At 38.3% G+C, this 17,871-nt stretch overlaps 1 protein-coding gene across 1 annotated transcript in view; it reads right to left on the bottom strand.

The window, feature by feature from the left end:
* NID1 (nidogen 1) overlaps positions 1–17,871 on the bottom strand; it is a 62,077-nt gene that overhangs the window by 29,433 nt on the left and 14,773 nt on the right. The window contains exons 3-10 of the mRNA XM_020787151.3: positions 15,938–16,167; positions 14,493–14,902; positions 13,150–13,299; positions 12,539–12,790; positions 10,110–10,310; positions 8,811–9,053; positions 7,722–7,862; positions 6,311–6,439 (exon numbers count right to left, since the gene is read on the bottom strand). Coding sequence (XP_020642810.3) covers positions 6,311–6,439; positions 7,722–7,862; positions 8,811–9,053; positions 10,110–10,310; positions 12,539–12,790; positions 13,150–13,299; positions 14,493–14,902; positions 15,938–16,167 — 1,756 coding nt within the window. The remainder of the gene's footprint in view (positions 1–6,310; positions 6,440–7,721; positions 7,863–8,810; positions 9,054–10,109; positions 10,311–12,538; positions 12,791–13,149; positions 13,300–14,492; positions 14,903–15,937; positions 16,168–17,871) is intronic.

Genomic DNA, 17,871 nt, shown 5'->3' with positions numbered 1-17,871 from the left:
TTTCCATTCACATCTATCCAAGTTACAGTCACTTTAGCTGTTTCTTCCTCTTTGAAAGCAACAAAATCTGTTCTTTTCATAATATCCTTTTACTACTAAGAGACTTATCCACATACAAAAGGAAGTTTGTTGTTGTTGGCCCCTTCAATGAGCTTATTATGACCCACTGAAGATGTTAATTATCCTCACTTAGGGTTCTTTAGTTGACATATCTCAGCATTCCCCATTCACTTCATGGTTCAGCAGAAAACCAATTGTACCCACGAAGACTGCATGCATTGCCTTGATGTACATGAACAGACAAAGGCAACATCTGCAGGAGTGGAGAGAGAAAACATCTGCAGGGAGAATAAAGCCCTAGAGGCCTCTGATATACTCAACAAACTATCTGTTGCTTAGGCACAAAAAATTCACTACCGTGTTAAAAAACGGAAATAAAGTTGGCCCAGAATTGTAACTTAGCAGTAACTATAGCAGTAACTCTGTTGGCAGTTTAATAAGTTTTAAACAAATGGAGACAATATCAAATGGAGAACAATATCAAATTTAAAATTTAAAATGATTCCTCAACATGTCAGGGGGGAAAAGTCCACTATTAGCAATTCATGTATCTGTGTACTATTTTACTAAGCTTTTTAAATGGGCACATGTGGGTTTGTTTGTTTGTTTTTTTTAAGCTGGTAACTCTGAAAGCCAAACACAAAAATTTTCTCTCACATCCTGCTGAACACTGAAGCTGATCTGATCTTTTCTCCCTTAGAAATAACTTGTCAATTTCCTAAACATCCACATTATTTTCTCCATTCCTTTGAGAGATGGGAAGAGAGAAATTGACATGAAAATCCAGTTTTGCAGAGACTTTTTTTTTTTTTTGGAAGAAACTGTTTGTAACAAATGAAGCTCCAAAACCATCTGGTCAAGACAGCACAAGAGATTCTTAAATGATCTGGCAAACAGTGTCAGCTGCATTGTTTTTTCCTTTAGAGATTCATCACACAAGTATGTCAGACTGTAGCACACAATTCAAATGGGACAAAGAAAAATTCTGGACCTCTATCCCGAGTATGTTCTTCACATCTAATTTAAGTGAATTTAGTGAGGACTAAATTGTCCCCCTGATCTTAGAACACCACTTTCAGTGTGGGTTCTCTCTCCTAGGGCCACAGCAAAAGATGTACCTCACAAAGGGATATTTTCCTCCAAGAAATGGGGGAGGGGGTGACTGATATCTTAGAGAGAGGGGGGGGGAAGGAAGGAAGGAAGGAAGGAAGGAAGGAATTTGTTTGAGCTCTGGGGACAGAAGTGAATATACTTCAAAAAGAAAAAAAGAAAAATTAAAAGCATCTCTAAATGATTGTAGCATTAGACAGAGTAAAGCAGGAGAAGCTAAATGAATTATCCTGAATGTACAAATTTGTAGTTTAATTTACATTCAGGAACAATGTTAATTTTCCAAAGTACAAATAATTGTAGAAGGACTAGAATGTTTGCTTATGTTTAAAAATACATTTGTTTCATTAAATCGTGTTGTCAAAAAGCTAATGTAATGTAATAACATCTACGTCAGTGAAAGTAGAAAAATATGAATTCTGTAACTGTTATATTAACCATTACCTTTCTCTGTTATTTTAAAAGAAGCCTCTGATTAGTCTGCACACCAGAGCTTGTGTTCCATGCAAAATATTGCCAACTGTACATAAGAGATAAATGTGGATACCGAGAAGTGAAAAGATATCCTCTGGTTATATAATAATTTTGAGGCAACTTTGACCTAAGTAGTTACAGTACATGCACTAAAATTCTACACAGAAACAGTTCCTCTGTGACACACACACACTTGAGGAAACAAAGCTATAAATACTAAGAAGAAAGCCCTACAGAACTGACTGGGACTTATTTTTAAGAGTGTAATCAATGGATCCCACCCGCATCCTGCTGTTCTCCATGGGGCTATTGTCATACAGTTCTCACTAGCCCCAGCTAACACAGCCAACGGGAGAAAGAGGACAGTTAGGCTTCAACACATCTGAGGGCACCAAGCAGGGGTAAATTGTACTAAATTGTTAACTGGTACCCTTAGCTAAAGAATGTACATAACTAAATATGTGTGAGAATGAAAGAGTAAGAAAGAAAATTATTCAGGAAATGCCAGACTATACACTTAAACTCAAGTTTCCTCCAAACAGATGTTGAAACAACTAAAATAAAGGAAAGGAAATATTTTATACATTTCCTTGGCTGATCCACGAAAGCTATAAAGTTTCCAAAAGCTTTCTCAAGTTACACTTTATTCTTAGATCAAAACGTAACTATGTCACTTCTATTCTCTCAGTTTACTACAGGGTGGAAATCTGCTAATCTGTTTCATCATATATAACAACGATTATAACAAAGGAGTTGTGGTATCTTAAATACTAACAGATGTATTTCAGTGTGAGAATTCATGGATTATAATCCACCTACAGAATGTCTGCACTGTAATCCACAAAAACTCTGTTCTCAGAGTTCTGACTCCTGTCCTCTGAAGATGCCAGCCACAGAAACTGGTGAAACGTTAGGAAGAAAAACCTCAAGAAAACGGCCAGACAGCCTGAAAACCTACAGCCATTGGATCCCAGCCGTGAAAGCCTTCAAGAATACTAGCTTTTATATTTTTTTAATATGAGCTTTTGTGGACAAATCCAATTCACCAGACTAAAAGGGAAGTCACACTTTGGTGTACATTAGTAAGGTAATTAGAGACCCTGGACTTCACAGTCTCCTGTAGGTACCCATCTTTATATGCTAATCTGTGTTCCTCCAATATGTTGCATAGTAGGCTGCTGCTGCTTCTGGTAAGGCTTTGAACATCTCCCCCTAAATCCTATCCTGTTGGCAATACAGTGGTGCCTCGCATTACGACGTTAATTCGTTCCGGCGAAATCGCTGTAGAACGAAAACATTGTAAAGCGAAAAAAAAGCAACTGAAACGCATTAAAACCTGGTTAATGCGCTCCAGTCGGCTAAGAACTCACTGTCCAGCGAAGATCCTCCATAGGAGCGGCCATTTTCGGGTGCCTGTGCAGTGAAAAATGGCTCCTAAACACAGTGGGGAGCCATTTTGAGCATCCGGCAGCCATTTTGAAAACCTGACGATCAGCTGTTTTGATCGTCAGGAAGCAAAAATCGGTTCCTGAAATGGAACCGATTATCGCACAGCGAAATTCCCCCGTCATTTTGCAATCGCTTTTGCGATTGAAAAAACCTCGTCGTAATGCGGATTCATTGTTAAATGGAGCGCCCGTCTTGTGAGGCACCACTGTAATGGTCACAGGGCTTTCATATAAACACAATAGGACATAAACTAAAAACAGAAAGACACACACACACACACACACACACACACACACATGTGAATGGGTAAGTATTGGCCTGTGAAAAGGGTCATCTCAACATCTTCCCTGCCTTGTCTTGGTCCTAGAAAAGAGATGTCAGGAAGCTATGGGTGGTACCCTTCTCCATGACACCTAGGGATGGTGTCAATCACTCCAGCCATTAAGGTGACAACTATGGAGAGATGGAAAGGGGGGAAAGGAGGTTAGGCTCCCACTCTGGGGGTTTCTCATCAAAAGAAAGACTATAAAAGAAGAAGAAATTGAGCAATCTGGGGAAAGGAGCCCAGGACTGCTGATGAGGTAGAAAGAGGAAAGCAGAACTGAAGAATGAACGGATGCGTCTAAATAGAGGGAGTTGATCGCCAAGCTGTCCCTTCTTACTCTGCAGGCACTTCCCTTGGACCCTACCATCCCCTTCAAAGACAGAGTGCTTCCCAAGGTAGCAGGGGTCAAATACTTTGCTTTATGGCAAGAGAGTTTGAGTCAAAGGACCTACTCCTTGAAGGTGGTCAGCGGTGACCACTCCAATACCTATTCAGCGGAGGTAAAGGCATCTGAAAGAGAATTCAAAGGATTGTGCCTGATGGAGAAAGGACTTAAAAGGAGGGAAAGTTAATTCCATAAGAGCTATTCCTCCCCAAAACGGAGGGTTAAGAAGGCATTCCCCCCCCACCGCTTCCTTGGTTTGACTAAAGACTTTGAAGCACTAGGGGAGGAGTGGAACCTAGCAAGAACGAAGGGACTATTGATAAGGTGAGTGGGGACTTTATGAAGATGTGGCCCATTGGCCAATTCTGTAAATAGTTCAGTAATGCATGTTCAGTTCATATATCAGTCTCCTTATTTTTCCTACAATGAGGAGCAACCCTAGTAGGCCTTTGGACATCTCTCTTTTAGCAGTTTCCCCAACAATGCAAAAGTGGGGAGGGGGACTGTGGCCGTGCAAGTGTTCTGAATCACAGAGAAATCACTCCAGAATGTTGTCTCTGCTGCCGCCTCTGGAACTGCAGCCTATTCACTCAAGCATATTCTCCTGCTTGCTTTTACAAATATCCATTCAGGAGAGAACGAACAAAACTGTGGCAGAGCCAGAGCGGGATTACCATTCCACAATGTTATGTTTCTGACTTGCATAGCAGGCAAAGTCTTCAAGCTGCAAGCCTGGTGAGAGGAAAGATGAGAACTTTGCAGGAATGAAGAATAACTCTGGCCTACCTTAGGAGAGGTGCATCCTCTGAATAATGTCAGACAACAGATAATGTTACCCAATAAAGCTCAACAAATCATGTTAGCGAACTGAGCCTGCACTTGCTATCCTATAATAATTCTTAACAAACTAGATATTCCTTTGACAAAATTAAGAAAGAACAGACTTGTTATTTCTGGGCTTAAATACAATTAGATCGGATCAGTTAAATCAACTGGGTTTATATACATGTCGGTTTAAAATTCATTAATTGATGCAATGGGTCTATTCTCCTTGAGACAAGAAATTGGATTAGACCCTGATATTTCTCCAGAAAAGAATGATTAGTAAAGAAAAAAGTTTACATTACTATTTTTACTTTCATTTGTTTTCAGAAAAAGTACGCAACAAAGGAATTCATCAACAAGTTTTAAAATAGAACATGTTGATATTTGAATGAATGGATTTATTATGGTCGAGTGACCAGTTCACAAAACATATTTATGGCTAAAATAAACAAAATGTGATTTAAAAATGTACAACCAGTTGATAAAACATATTATATGTCTAAAATATACAAATTGTAATTTTAAAAGTGTACAACAAATAATTAATTGTGTACTAGTTGTAAAATATGGGGAGAATCAAATACAGCATTTTTATAGCTATCCTTTGAACCATTGGATCGTCTAGGGCAAACTGGTTTGAACAGAGTCTTTGAGGTATAGGGAGTCCTTCCTACATACAGTATTTGTAAAGATTTGTAAAGATTCTTTACAAAATCCATATGTTTAATTAGGGTAGTCGTAACTGACCAGATAGGCGGGATATCAAATAAATAAATAAATAAATAAATAAATAAATAAATAAATAAATAAATAAATAAATAAATAAATAAATAAATAAATAAATAAATAAATAAATAAATAAATAAATAAATAAATAAATAAATAAATAAATAAATAAATAAACAAACAAACAAACAAACAAACAAATGGCTAAAGCTTATCTTCTCTTCAGAAGGCATGGCACAGATGTCACTTTTTGACTCCTTTCACTCAGACTGGAAACGCCAATTCACAAAAGAAATAAGGCAAATGTTTTTTTCTGTCAATGTTTTCTTGGTGATGGGGCATGTCGGTGCTAAAGCAGCACTCAAACAAAGAACCTGGGACATAGAACTTCAAAAGCATATGAGCCAGTCAGGCAAATACAGTGTTGTTATTAATAATGCCTTTACAATTTCTTCATATTTGTCTAGCACAATGACAACAAGACCAGAAGAGCGTTCACATTAGTGAGAATGTTTCACCCTCTAAGCTCATAGAGGGAAGATTTCAACATATACCTATTTCGGATTGCCTGTGTCCATGTAATGATGGCCAAGTGGAAATTGTAGCTCATGTTTTACTATACTGTCTTTTCTATAGAGATCTATGCACCAACCTCCTGAGCCCAATTATTCTCAGATATCCAGGGAGACCTGATGAATTTTACATCAACCTACTTCTATCTGATCAAGACTCCCTTATTACACACTCTGCAGCAACATTTTGTGCAGCAACAATTGCACAGCACTCCCTTATAGTCTCCTGAGTTCACAGGTTGATTGGTTTTAGCATGAGGGTGGTTTATTGTCGAGCGCAGAAAATTGTTGTGGTCCCAACCAAAAGGAGAAAATGCTGATATTTTACCCTATAAGCCCCACTTTCCCCCAAACAATGAAAGGATGCTTTGACTGTAAACTCACCCACACATGTTCGTCCATCAGCTGAAAACTGGTATCCTTCTAGACACTCGCATCGGAAAGTTCCTGGCTGGTTATTGCAAACTGCATTGCTACCACACACGGTTGGCTGCTCCAAGCATTCATCTATATCTACATAGACAGGAAGTGTTATTGCACAGCTGTCACTAATGCCATTCTTGAAACAAGCAACATTAACTATCTGTTGCTCAGTTCTAATTCAACTGAGGAATAGATTTTTGAAACTTTTTTGAAAAAAGACTGGGAGCACCTGCCAAATGGCAGATAAGGTTCACATGATAAAGCACACAATCTCTGACTTTGCCACATAAACCTGTTGGTTCAGTTGTCTCCTGCCAGATTCCTAGGAAGTCAAAGCAGGAAACGTATTATAATGACAACACCAATGTCCAAAATAGACAAACTATATATATATATATAGTTTGTCTATTTTGGACATTGGTGTTGTCATTATAATACGTTTCCTGCTTTGACTTCCTAGGAATCTGGGAGTTGCCTCATGATGCTGCGAGCTTAAGGTGTTGGCCATTTTCAATAGAAAAAAGGTTTCAGGAGAGACTGTATATCCTAACTGTTCAGTCCCAAGAAATTTAGTGTCAAAACAGATGAAGCATTCATTGTTGGATAGTGCCTTTCTCTATGTTGTTTTTTCTTTTTTTAAACAGCAGCTGACAGCCAACATCTAGATTGTGACTCTGCTATGGTGGGAGTGTGCATTTAACCCTTTGCCCCTGCAATTATGTTGATCAGGATTAGGGACAGGGATGAAAGATTAACAGTAGCTTCAGAGGCCTTCAACCCAGAAGGAACACAATGAAATGTTAAAATCCTTTTTGCTCATGTTGCATTCCCAACTTGTCCCCTCATGGCTGTTGTTTCGTGAAGGAAGAAAAAACAGACTTGTGACCACCATACTACTTGATTAATTACATGTTTAGTTTGGCCTGTGCTGATCAGAGGTGTGCTGATTTGTGTTTTTTGGACTACAGCTCCCCAAGCTGATGTCATCCAAAAAACTACAAATCTACATTCCTCTAGCTTGAATTTCCCTACACTTCAAGATGCTGCATTAGGAAAAAGAAAAATGAGTTTTAGAACAATCTGATCAGACTGTTGTTGCTATTGAGATGTAGCCCAATGGCCTCATAAATCTGTGAAACTTCTGCTGGCAGGGTAAAAGAAAAATAAAACACTACACAGCAATATTTGTTATTGTATGCTATAGTATTGTATGCTATAGCAAATTCATATCAAAAGTAACATTAAAGAGCAAAACACAGATGCTGAAAAGCAATACAAATGGCTTTCAGGATACGCAGCTGACTTTCTCTGAAACTCAATTTTTTATTTTTTTAAATTGAACTATTTTTATTATTTTGCAATATCTCCATACCATAACATGTACGCCCATCTCCTCGGAAGCCCACTGAGCATTCACAGGTGAACTGATTGCCTGTTCCTGGACGACAAACTGCATTGATATCACAACCATGGGTGCCAATGTAGCAAGGATTCCGGCTTATATCACCTGATTCTGTCAAGAGGTGGTGGGAAATATTAGCATGTGGATGTATGTAATATTCTCTTTGTTACTATGACTGTTCTCATCATCATCAACAACAAAATGGTGTAAAAGCCAGATTTGTTGCCAAACAGACAAATAGATTATGCATAAACAGAAATCCATCTAAGTGGATAATATATACAGTTGTTTAAATGCAGAGAATCTACATTACTAGTATAAGAAAAACTTTTGCCATTGCTTATGACTGATAGTCAATTTACAAACCATGGTAATGGTTTGTCTAAAGATATCTACATAGAAATCAAAATACATTTATTCATTAGTCATCATTTCTATAGAAACTCAAAAGTACCTCTCAATTTATTAGAAATACTTATGGCACACCATGTTTTTCCTAACATAATGACAATGGCATTGCATTGCATCAACTATGAACATGCAGAATTTCAAATAAATCTCTGCTTTCTTCTGCAAGTTACAATGTTTTGTTCAAGAAAGGATCCCAGTGACTGTGCCAGAGACCCAAATCAAGAAGTACATATAGAGGATTTAGAAGTTAGCATCAACATCTGGAAATACATATTTCAAACTCATTTTCTAAATTCTATCATATCTGTCTGAGGATGCGGTGGCCACTGACATTTATAGATGGTGGGTTTATCAGTGGAATCTCCATGGTGAGAGGTAACAGGCCACCAAATACCAGTTGCTCAGAAAAAAAAACCAGTGGTATTGGATTAATATTGTCAGCTTCTGCTTGTAGGCTTCCCATGCTACTTAGAAAGCTCTCTGGGAAGTAAGGTATGGACAAACAATACATCTGACACAAGAGGGATCTTAGATATAAACGTTTCACGTGATAGCTTACAAATTCAAAGATGCAGGATGAATGAAACAGAGGATCCCAACTAGAATAAAATGAATGAAGCAAACTAGGGTAATTGTCACTGAACATACCAATTGGGCCAATTGAATTGCTCATTGCGTATCGCAAGATCTGTTCTTCTCTGTTATACAAAACAAAGATGCTGTCCACTGACAGTTGCTGAGTGGCTGAAATAGGTTGATGAGAGTCCTCATGAATGCACTCATCAAATGAGATTGTCTGTCGCCACTGATAGGGAACGGTGTAAGTTGGAGATACTCCATCTCTTTCTGGTTCTGTTACAGTGTACTCTCTTGTAGATGATGATGTAATAACTGAAATAAGGAAATACCTACATATTGGTAATTAAGAATTAAAGGTTCTCAATAAACATTGTTTTGTATTATACAGTTCATACCCATCGTAGACTGGTTTGAAACCTTTAGATGTAGGTGATTTATGGCATTCATAAATAAACAACAAACAAATAGGTAAGTAAACTACTGACAACAACACAAGAATAATTGTGATAATTTCCCTTTCCTGCTTATAACCTTTTGTGTCCAATTAGTGCCATCTACTAATAGAATATAATCTGTCAGCAAAATGAAGAATCATTTCCCTGCCTGTCTGCACTTGCCTGGAATCCATTAATATTTGCTCCAGAAGACCAAGGAGAGAGAGAGAGAGAAAGAGAGAGATTCAAAGTAGATTTAGGAGAGCACAGGAATTGAGGAGAGAAGGAAGAGGGAAAGGTCCACTGTGCGATCAGTAGTCCTTTCATGTGGCATGGGATTTCAATCAGAGCTGACCCTCGGGTTGATGAAGACACAATTATAACAGAATTCAGACATGCCACATTGTAAATACCTCACAATCACTAAAGGTTCCCCTTGACATTTTTAGTCCAGTCGTGTCTGACTCTAGGGGGCGGTGCTCATCCCGTTTTCAAACCATAGAGCCAGCGCTTGTCTGAAGACAGTTTTCGTTGAATATGCTTAGTCAGAAGCAAGGCCCTTCACTTATTTTATTAAGCCTTTGGAGAGGGGCATGAACTGCTAGTGCTTCAAAGCCCTGCCCTCTTCTGGAGGGTGCCCACTTGGAGGCACCACCCTGGCTTCCCAACCTCACCTCCTCTGGATGCTGCCTTTGAGTAGATACCGGCTGGAGGAGGCAGGGGTCTGAAATGCAAAACACCTGTTCAGCTGTTAAATGAATGGGCATGAACCGCTGAATTGAGCCTTTCTAATCAAAGAAGTTAACTATTTTAGCCTTGTCAAATCTAAGAGTACACTGAGGGTTCACCATGCAGTATTCCTTCCTCTTGCAGATGCAGAAAACCTATTAAAAGATGATGTAAGGATCAAGATTATTGAATTATTATAACGCACCAGATGTAGAAGAATGATAGAGCTCCGTATAGGGCTCTATGTGTACAGAAGAACCAAACGGAATCTCTGGGACTTTGCCTTCAAGTTCTGTGTTGATTGTAAGATGACCATGTTCGTCAATTCCACTGAACTTTTGTTTAACAGTCAACTTTTCATTGTTGCTGATAAATGTGACTTCAGCTTGTCTTGTAAACTCACCGCCTAGAAGATTAAAGGAAAACTTATTTACATGTTCAAAGATATACTCATTCTTTTGCTGAAATGCAATCAAGAACTAAGTTCCTTCAACTTCCTTAAACTAAAATGCTTTCAAAGCGATCCTGGGGAAGCCCCACCTCCTCAGGGAAGAACTGGACCCTTCTCACCATCAGTCTGAAAATGAATGAATGAGCATCCCCTCATTTCACTAAAATATGTCAATAGTTTTATACACATATTTTACATATATTTGAAAAGCTTTTAGATAAATAAAACTCATCAGTCCTTCCATGTGAACTGATAGTGTAGACATATGGCTTGTGATCTGTTTTGACAATTGACACTAGATTTCCTGGCCACAACTACACCACTGCCTGATGCCCCTTTCTTCTCTTTTAAAAGACATTTCTGTATTATGAAGTACCTGGAGAAAGAATGAGAGAGAGGAAAAGAGAGAGAGGTGATTGATAAAGGGTGTCACTATAGCAGAATTACTGCAGGAAAGTGGGAAGGCTTCAGCTTCAAAATAAAGGATAAATACAAACATACAGTAGTTTGCTTGGCATAGCCTGTGACAGTGTGTACCCTATTTTTTCAAAAGGAAAGTAAATAAAGATGTGTCTTAAATCTCTCCAAATATGAAGTGACACAGAGAGCACTTTGTACATTTCACCTGATTTTGCCTCCAATGACAAACAGTGACAATGGCACAGTTTATTTAATAGGGAAAGCCACGCAGAGGCAAAGTTCCCAAACAACAGCAGGTGGGAATTCTAATTAAGGGGAGAACAACTATTTTCCTGGCTAGAGCAGCAAAAACAGTAGCAAAAGCATCCTTTTTTAAAATAAAGAATAACCATTTTACTTGGTGAATGTTCCACGAACACTGTGCGTTCCAGTTAAGAGAGAGACCTCTGCACCCTACGGCATAGCTTTGCCTGAACAACAGCAGTGACTTCCCTGGCTGCAGTGGATTGCCAGTAATTGCAAGGCTGTTTTTTAAATCACATTGTGCACAACTTCATACAATTGTCACATTTCCTGGAAGTTGAAAAAAGGAACTCTTCAACTAGTTGCCATCTGCTGTGGCCAAGAAAGCCATTCCCACTGCACAGGCAGAACTGTGCAACAGAATCCTGGCCATTTAAAAACAATTTCCAGCACAAAATGACAATGCATTGCACTGAGGATGACATATTTTGCTCTTAATTCTGGACCTAAGTAGGGCTATTTCAATTAAAAAAAAACATGTTCAGAGTCTTTGCCTTTTCGCATCCTTAATTCCCCTAAGATTGGGGCACATACTATTACTCCTATGTATCAGCAAAATATTTTGATCTGGGAAATTATTGAACTATCTTCTTGAGACCTTGCAAATAGAAAACACATCTATCAATGGGTAATAAATGTTTTAAATGGAAAACTGTAAACAGTGACATTCAAGAGCAGCTGGAAGCTGATTTTTACTGGAGAGAGTTTTTTGTCTAATCACTTTGTATTAATCTCTTCTTTTAACCTTGTTGCAATACAAGAATATAAGACAAACACTGCACACTTTCATTCCAAAGGATAGCTAGTATGGTGATTTGCTGGTCAGGCCCTGAAATGTCTTCAATCAAAATGGCTTGCTCATACTGTTAACATAGTAATCAACACTATCACCATGATTATTCATGGATTTTAAGGGTCAAGTCAGTATTCTTCCCAATCTCCACTAGATAAAAGAGAGACGTTTCTTGCTGCCATTCCCCAGAAACAAGTTGGATTTTCAAGGAAGAGTAAAATTTCCCTTGGAGTTTGAAGAGAATAGATTCAGATCACTGAAGGCAGGCTCTGTAGCTCTCTCTAAAAACTTTTTTCCCCTAAAGACTTGAGAAAATAGCCTCACTTGCGTCTGGAAACTACTCTTATTGGTTGTTCAAGTCCCATACCTGGGTGGATGGTAAGGGGTGGGAGGAGAGATAGGTGACATAGACAGCACCAATGGTAAAACCTAAATATTTGCAATGCTAGAGCAGCTCAGGAGGAAACAACAACTGTTGTTTATTGGGACCCTTCAAACCCTGGTTCACTGCAGAGCTTGCACCACCCAAATTCCACGCTGTCTCTCTTCTGAATTAAAGATTGCTAGCAAGTCCCCATCTTCCGTACGAAGTCATATGAATGCAGAAGTTTACTAGATAATTAGACACAAAAATAGGAAACATGGTAGGAAAGAATGGAAAATTTACCAGTGATACTGAATCCATTCTTGTAACCTTGCTGTTCCACTGCAAACATCCATCCAATGATACCCCCAATGGAGGCAAGAGGAAGTAAGGAGAAACCCAAAGTTTCAGGAATTGTACTGATGGCGGTATATGCACGCCCTTGGTTCATCACGACATATGAGTGGAGATCAGTATTCTCAAATTCAATTGGCACTGGGTTGTTTCCTACAAAGATTCGTCCTTTGACTTTGCCATTAACCCGCTGAGGTGAACCTTGCACACAAAAACCCAAAAGAGCCAAGTTATAGCATTGCAATGACTTTAATACTCAAAGGCATTTTGTCTAAGTACTTTTTAATTTTCAACTGCAAAAAAAAATTACTAGAAAGCAAGGATAAACACTAGGGAATTATAGTATGCAACACAAAAAATGTGTTTTTAAAACAATAGAATGCAAGAGATTTCTATCATTAGTGATTTCTATCATTGTTCAATCATTGTTCTATCATTTATTTATGCAATGGCATAATTAATTGCATTACATAATAGCAGTCACTGAATCCAACAAAGGGAAGTATCTTACAGGAATTTATTATTTCACAATGTTTAGTTTGGAAACTATTTAAAGTTACCTTCTGCTACACATTGCTTGCCATTCCCTTTGTAACCAGCAACACAACTGCAACAAAAACCATTTGGATAGTCTTTGCAAACAGCATGAACTGAACACTGATGACGGTTGTTTGCACAGGTTTGCTGAACATCTGTACTGTAACGAAACACTGTAGAAAGGAAAAAAGAAAAGAGGCTCTCAGTACAGGGCATTTTAACGAGAGGCCAGAAAGGCTGCATCCAGCCCAGTAACAATACATCCTAAGGTACTCTTGGTGCATTTTATTTCCCAAGCCTTTTGCTTGGCTACTGCAAAGCACTCGGCCTGCAAAACAGCAAAATACAGGAGCAACAGGAGACAGGAGACATCATTCCTACTCTAGGAGTGATGGCTCTTGCATTTTCATTGCTTTATTCAATCTTTGGGCACATACTCCCTACTAACTAAGAAATGTAGCAGGAATTTAGTATGCTACATTCTACTGAAGGCACTACTGACAACTTTTAGTCCCAGAGCATTAGTTTCCCAGTGAAGAGTTCCTTTCACATACTGTACAAACATGTTTTGCAAGCCTGATCTGAAACAGCCTTCAGCAGGCAAATGGTTGAATGGATGTAACCTTAGTTTATATAGTAGCACAGATAACAAGCCAATGGGTCATTGCAGAATGCATAAAATAACAGAATGATGATGATATTCTGGCACTGGTACAGTAGGATCAATATACTGATGGCCCATTCTTTCCTATGGATTATGTATCATGATTTCCATCATTAAGCCAACTGCATTTTACTTTGTTTAAATTTACCAGGAAAAGCAAACAAACAAAGCAGCACTTACAATGTCGCATGCAATCACTATGGTTTAAATGTCAGTTCAGCTGGACGGGAAGATCGTGAGAAGAAGTAATATAACTGCCTTTACTTTAGCTGAACTAACAAGCTGTTTGAACAGTACTTTGAGAAATTCGATCTCACACATTGTTATGCTCAAGGAATCCGAAGGACAGAGAGGATTTCTACTTTGGAGAAAATCCTTTTAATTCTACCTCCCCCCATCTGGTACAGACTTGTACATAGTTTTCATGACGCTGGCAGCAATATGAAGATGCTATACCTCCAATGCCCAAAGAAAGGCTTGGGAAGCCACTGTATCCATATAGTCTGTTAAGTGGCTGCTCGTTGCTAAAGGTTTTCTAGAAAAAAGAAGTTGGCCTTAGAAGGTGCTGAAACAGGTTAGGTTTTTAAGTGCATGAATTGATTCAAAACAGGTTCTTGAGTTCATATCAGATCAATATATGAAATCGTCATATTATTCATTCTATGGTTCCTGAAATGACCTTTGCAACCCCAGTCATCTTACCGATTCCAGTTTCATCAACTTCTTCCACATCAATAATCTGGCCATGCTGTTGTGGAAACTGCTGAGCTGGAAACTGAAGAGGTGGATTTTTCCCTGTTGGAAGTGGAGGCTCTACTGGAGGATATTCTGTTTGATATGGAGACTGAAAGGCATCTTCTGCTCCTGGCTGAGGCACGCTGTAGCTAGTATGCACGTTATCTCCTCTACTAGAAATCTCATAGGATACTTCTGGCTGGCTTATCTTGATGGAACCTTCATTTGGTATAGAAGGGTCTGTAGTTACCTCCTGGAATTGGTCATAGTCACCATACTCGACACTGGCAGGAGTCTGCGTAGCTTTGGCTGACAGGATACTCTCTGAGCCACTGATTTCAAATGCCCAGACTCCTTGTTTTCCGATATTGCTGCTCCTAGTAGAAAATAAAAGTCTTAATATATGTATAAAACCTATACACACTTTAAAGCCGCCTAGAGTGGTCACAATGACCAGATAGGTGGGGTATAAATGGAATAAATAAAATAAAATAAAATAAAATAAATAAAGCATGTACATCAAAAGCATATACATTTCGGATCAGTTAAATGAATACATTTGTTCAAAATTAGAACTCTGTACTCAGGGAAATGGTTGATATCCACAAATGGGCATTTTCAGAAGATTCTACAGTATGAGCTGGGTAGTCATGTAGAAGTTGTTCATTATTATTATATACTATTATTGTTGTTGTTTTGATGTATATACTGCCCCATAGTGCTGGAGCACTCTCTGGTCAGGTTACTTCATAATTATGCAAGGACCACTTTGCCCCCAATCCCAGTGAGCTGGGTACTGGAAGGATGGGATGTCTCAAGTTTTCAAGTCAACCTAAAGCCAGCTACCTGAATGTGTCAGGACTGAACTCAGATGATGAGCAGACGCTTGGCTACATTACTGCAATTTAACCACTGTGCATGGTGCTTGTTAAATTAGTTGTCTCCTCCTTTCTCCTTTTTCTTATTCACCCATGCTGCCCAATTTGAAAGAGGACTCTTATTTTACATTTGTTTTATGTTATGCATATTGGTGGTGCTTCACCAGTAGTGATAACATGCAAAGATAGAAAAACAGTTCTCCGTACTTTCCACAATACAGTATATCATAATACCACCTTTCCAGAAATGAATAACCAAAGCTTTATGAAAGTTTTAGCTTTATGAACAAGAATAGCAACTGTGATTTTAGGGGAACAGTAACAAAAACATTTATATAAACACAGTGGCCAGATTCTGTTGCCTAGTGTAGTAAATTATACTAGAATAGGCCAATTGAATCAACAGGGACATGGTAAATTAATTCATTTGGGCCCATTTCAGTGCAATTTATTATGCAAAGCAACAGGATTTTGGCCAGTATCTTAACAGAGAGGTAATGAAAAATATATTGGCAATTTTTGAAAAGAACTTACTTATGTAGATTCCCAAGCATCTCTTCATCATTGGCAACTATATTGTAAGATCCGGGTCTAACCCATAAATAATAATTTGTGGAAGGTTGACTAAAACCAACAGTAGCTGGAACAATTTCATTATCATTTTTAGAGTGCGTACTGTAGAATTGCAAACCATCTTCTGGATAAAGGAAAACTGCATAGGAACTGGAATCAGAAGATGCTAGAACAGCCTGGAACGTGTTTCTCTATAGGAAAGATATAGATTTAGTTTATTTGCAGAAGATCTGACATAAAAATGTATGTTTGTTGATCATGTAAAGTTCTGTTTCTGTAATTATTATTCCAAAATAGAGAACAATGAATTCAATCTAGAATCACATCTTAAAAACATGGAGAAAGCAGACATTGTATGCAAAGTTTCCAGAAGTGCTGTAGACTAAAATCTAATACCTTACAGGTATATCCCATATCTTACAGGAAAATAGTAAGACACATTATGGTGAATCAGGTAATTAGTCTGTTTAGCCTAGCACTGTCAATCCTGATTAGGAATGCTGTCCAAGACGTCTGGTATGCTGATTTCCTTCACACACACCCAGCACACACAGCATAGATCCCTGGTATTCCCTGATGATCTCCCACCCAAATACTAACCCCCCCCCAAGTATTAACATGCTTAGCTTATGAAATCACATAAAATCAGGTATGTTTAGGGAAGTAAGAACATTTGCCTAAGCCATCTGAACCAAAAAATTTATCTTCCCTTCCCCTTTGAACATATCCCCATATCTAAACATAGCCTATTCTTGAACAGTTCTAAAAGTACGAGAAGTAATTTTCTCAACAGCATAAGCAGTGATGTTTACATAATGTGCTAAGGCTAATTGTAGGTAATTAATCAGACACTATGTGTACCTTGGTTCCATGATCAGATACATGACCAAGCATCTCCACATATTGCCAATTAGGTGTAACTGGGTGCAGAAATTTCCATAAACCTTATGGGAACACCAATAGGATCCTGGCCAGAGTTTATTTACTTTTTTAAAAAGGCCTACAGACTTCGAAATAAACTACTTCAAACTACATATCCTTAGTGCTGCAAGCTAGTACTCTATGGCATGTAGTCTTACTAGAATATTTCTGTAAACAAGAGAAAGATGGGAAAATATAAGCAATTCATGGGTTCATTTTGGAAGGCAGGTCCCCTTGCAGGTACATTTGAAACACATTGGTGTTGCTGTAATTGTTGCCCTGAGTTTGCCATTAACTCCACCAACTACTGCACATCAAATTGCCCACATGGAGCAATTTGCAGCCAGTGAAAACAATAGAAACTGCCGCTTTAAAGTCAACAACAAGCTTGGACTTAAACCTTTACACTGGCCAGGAAAGGGCAATAAACACTTCCCACTGCTATATTCACTGAGCTGACAAGAACAGAATTCTGCTCACAGATGATCCTGGTAAAGGAAGGTGACAGGAAATCTTCCCCATCTCCCTGAAATCTTTTTTGTTCCTTATAAATTTATTTCCAAGAACTGTGGATTGTATAGAATAGTGTCCAAGATGGAACTGTGGAGTCAATGTCAGAGAATTGATGCAAAATCTTGGTGGAAACCACTCCATCCCCCTTCTGCTAGTGAAACAGTCTAGTGTATCTTGAAAGACTTCCATTTTTTTTCACACCTGGATGATACAGATATAGTCCAGATTGTTAAAAATTTATCTGTATATCTGTATATATCTGTATATCTGTATATCTGTATATGTGTATATCCGTATATCCGTACGTACGGATAGATAGATAGATAGATAGATAGATAGATAGATAGATAGATAGATAGATAGATAGATAGATAGATAGATAGATAGATAGATAGATAGATAGATAGATAGATAGATAGATAGATAGATAGATAGACACACAGACAGACACACAGACAGAC

This window comes from Pogona vitticeps, chromosome 1 (assembly GCF_051106095.1).
Source record: "Pogona vitticeps strain Pit_001003342236 chromosome 1, PviZW2.1, whole genome shotgun sequence".
In the NCBI taxonomy this organism is placed as follows: domain Eukaryota; kingdom Metazoa; phylum Chordata; class Lepidosauria; order Squamata; family Agamidae; genus Pogona; species Pogona vitticeps.
This window is presented reverse-complemented; position numbering and strand designations above follow the sequence as displayed.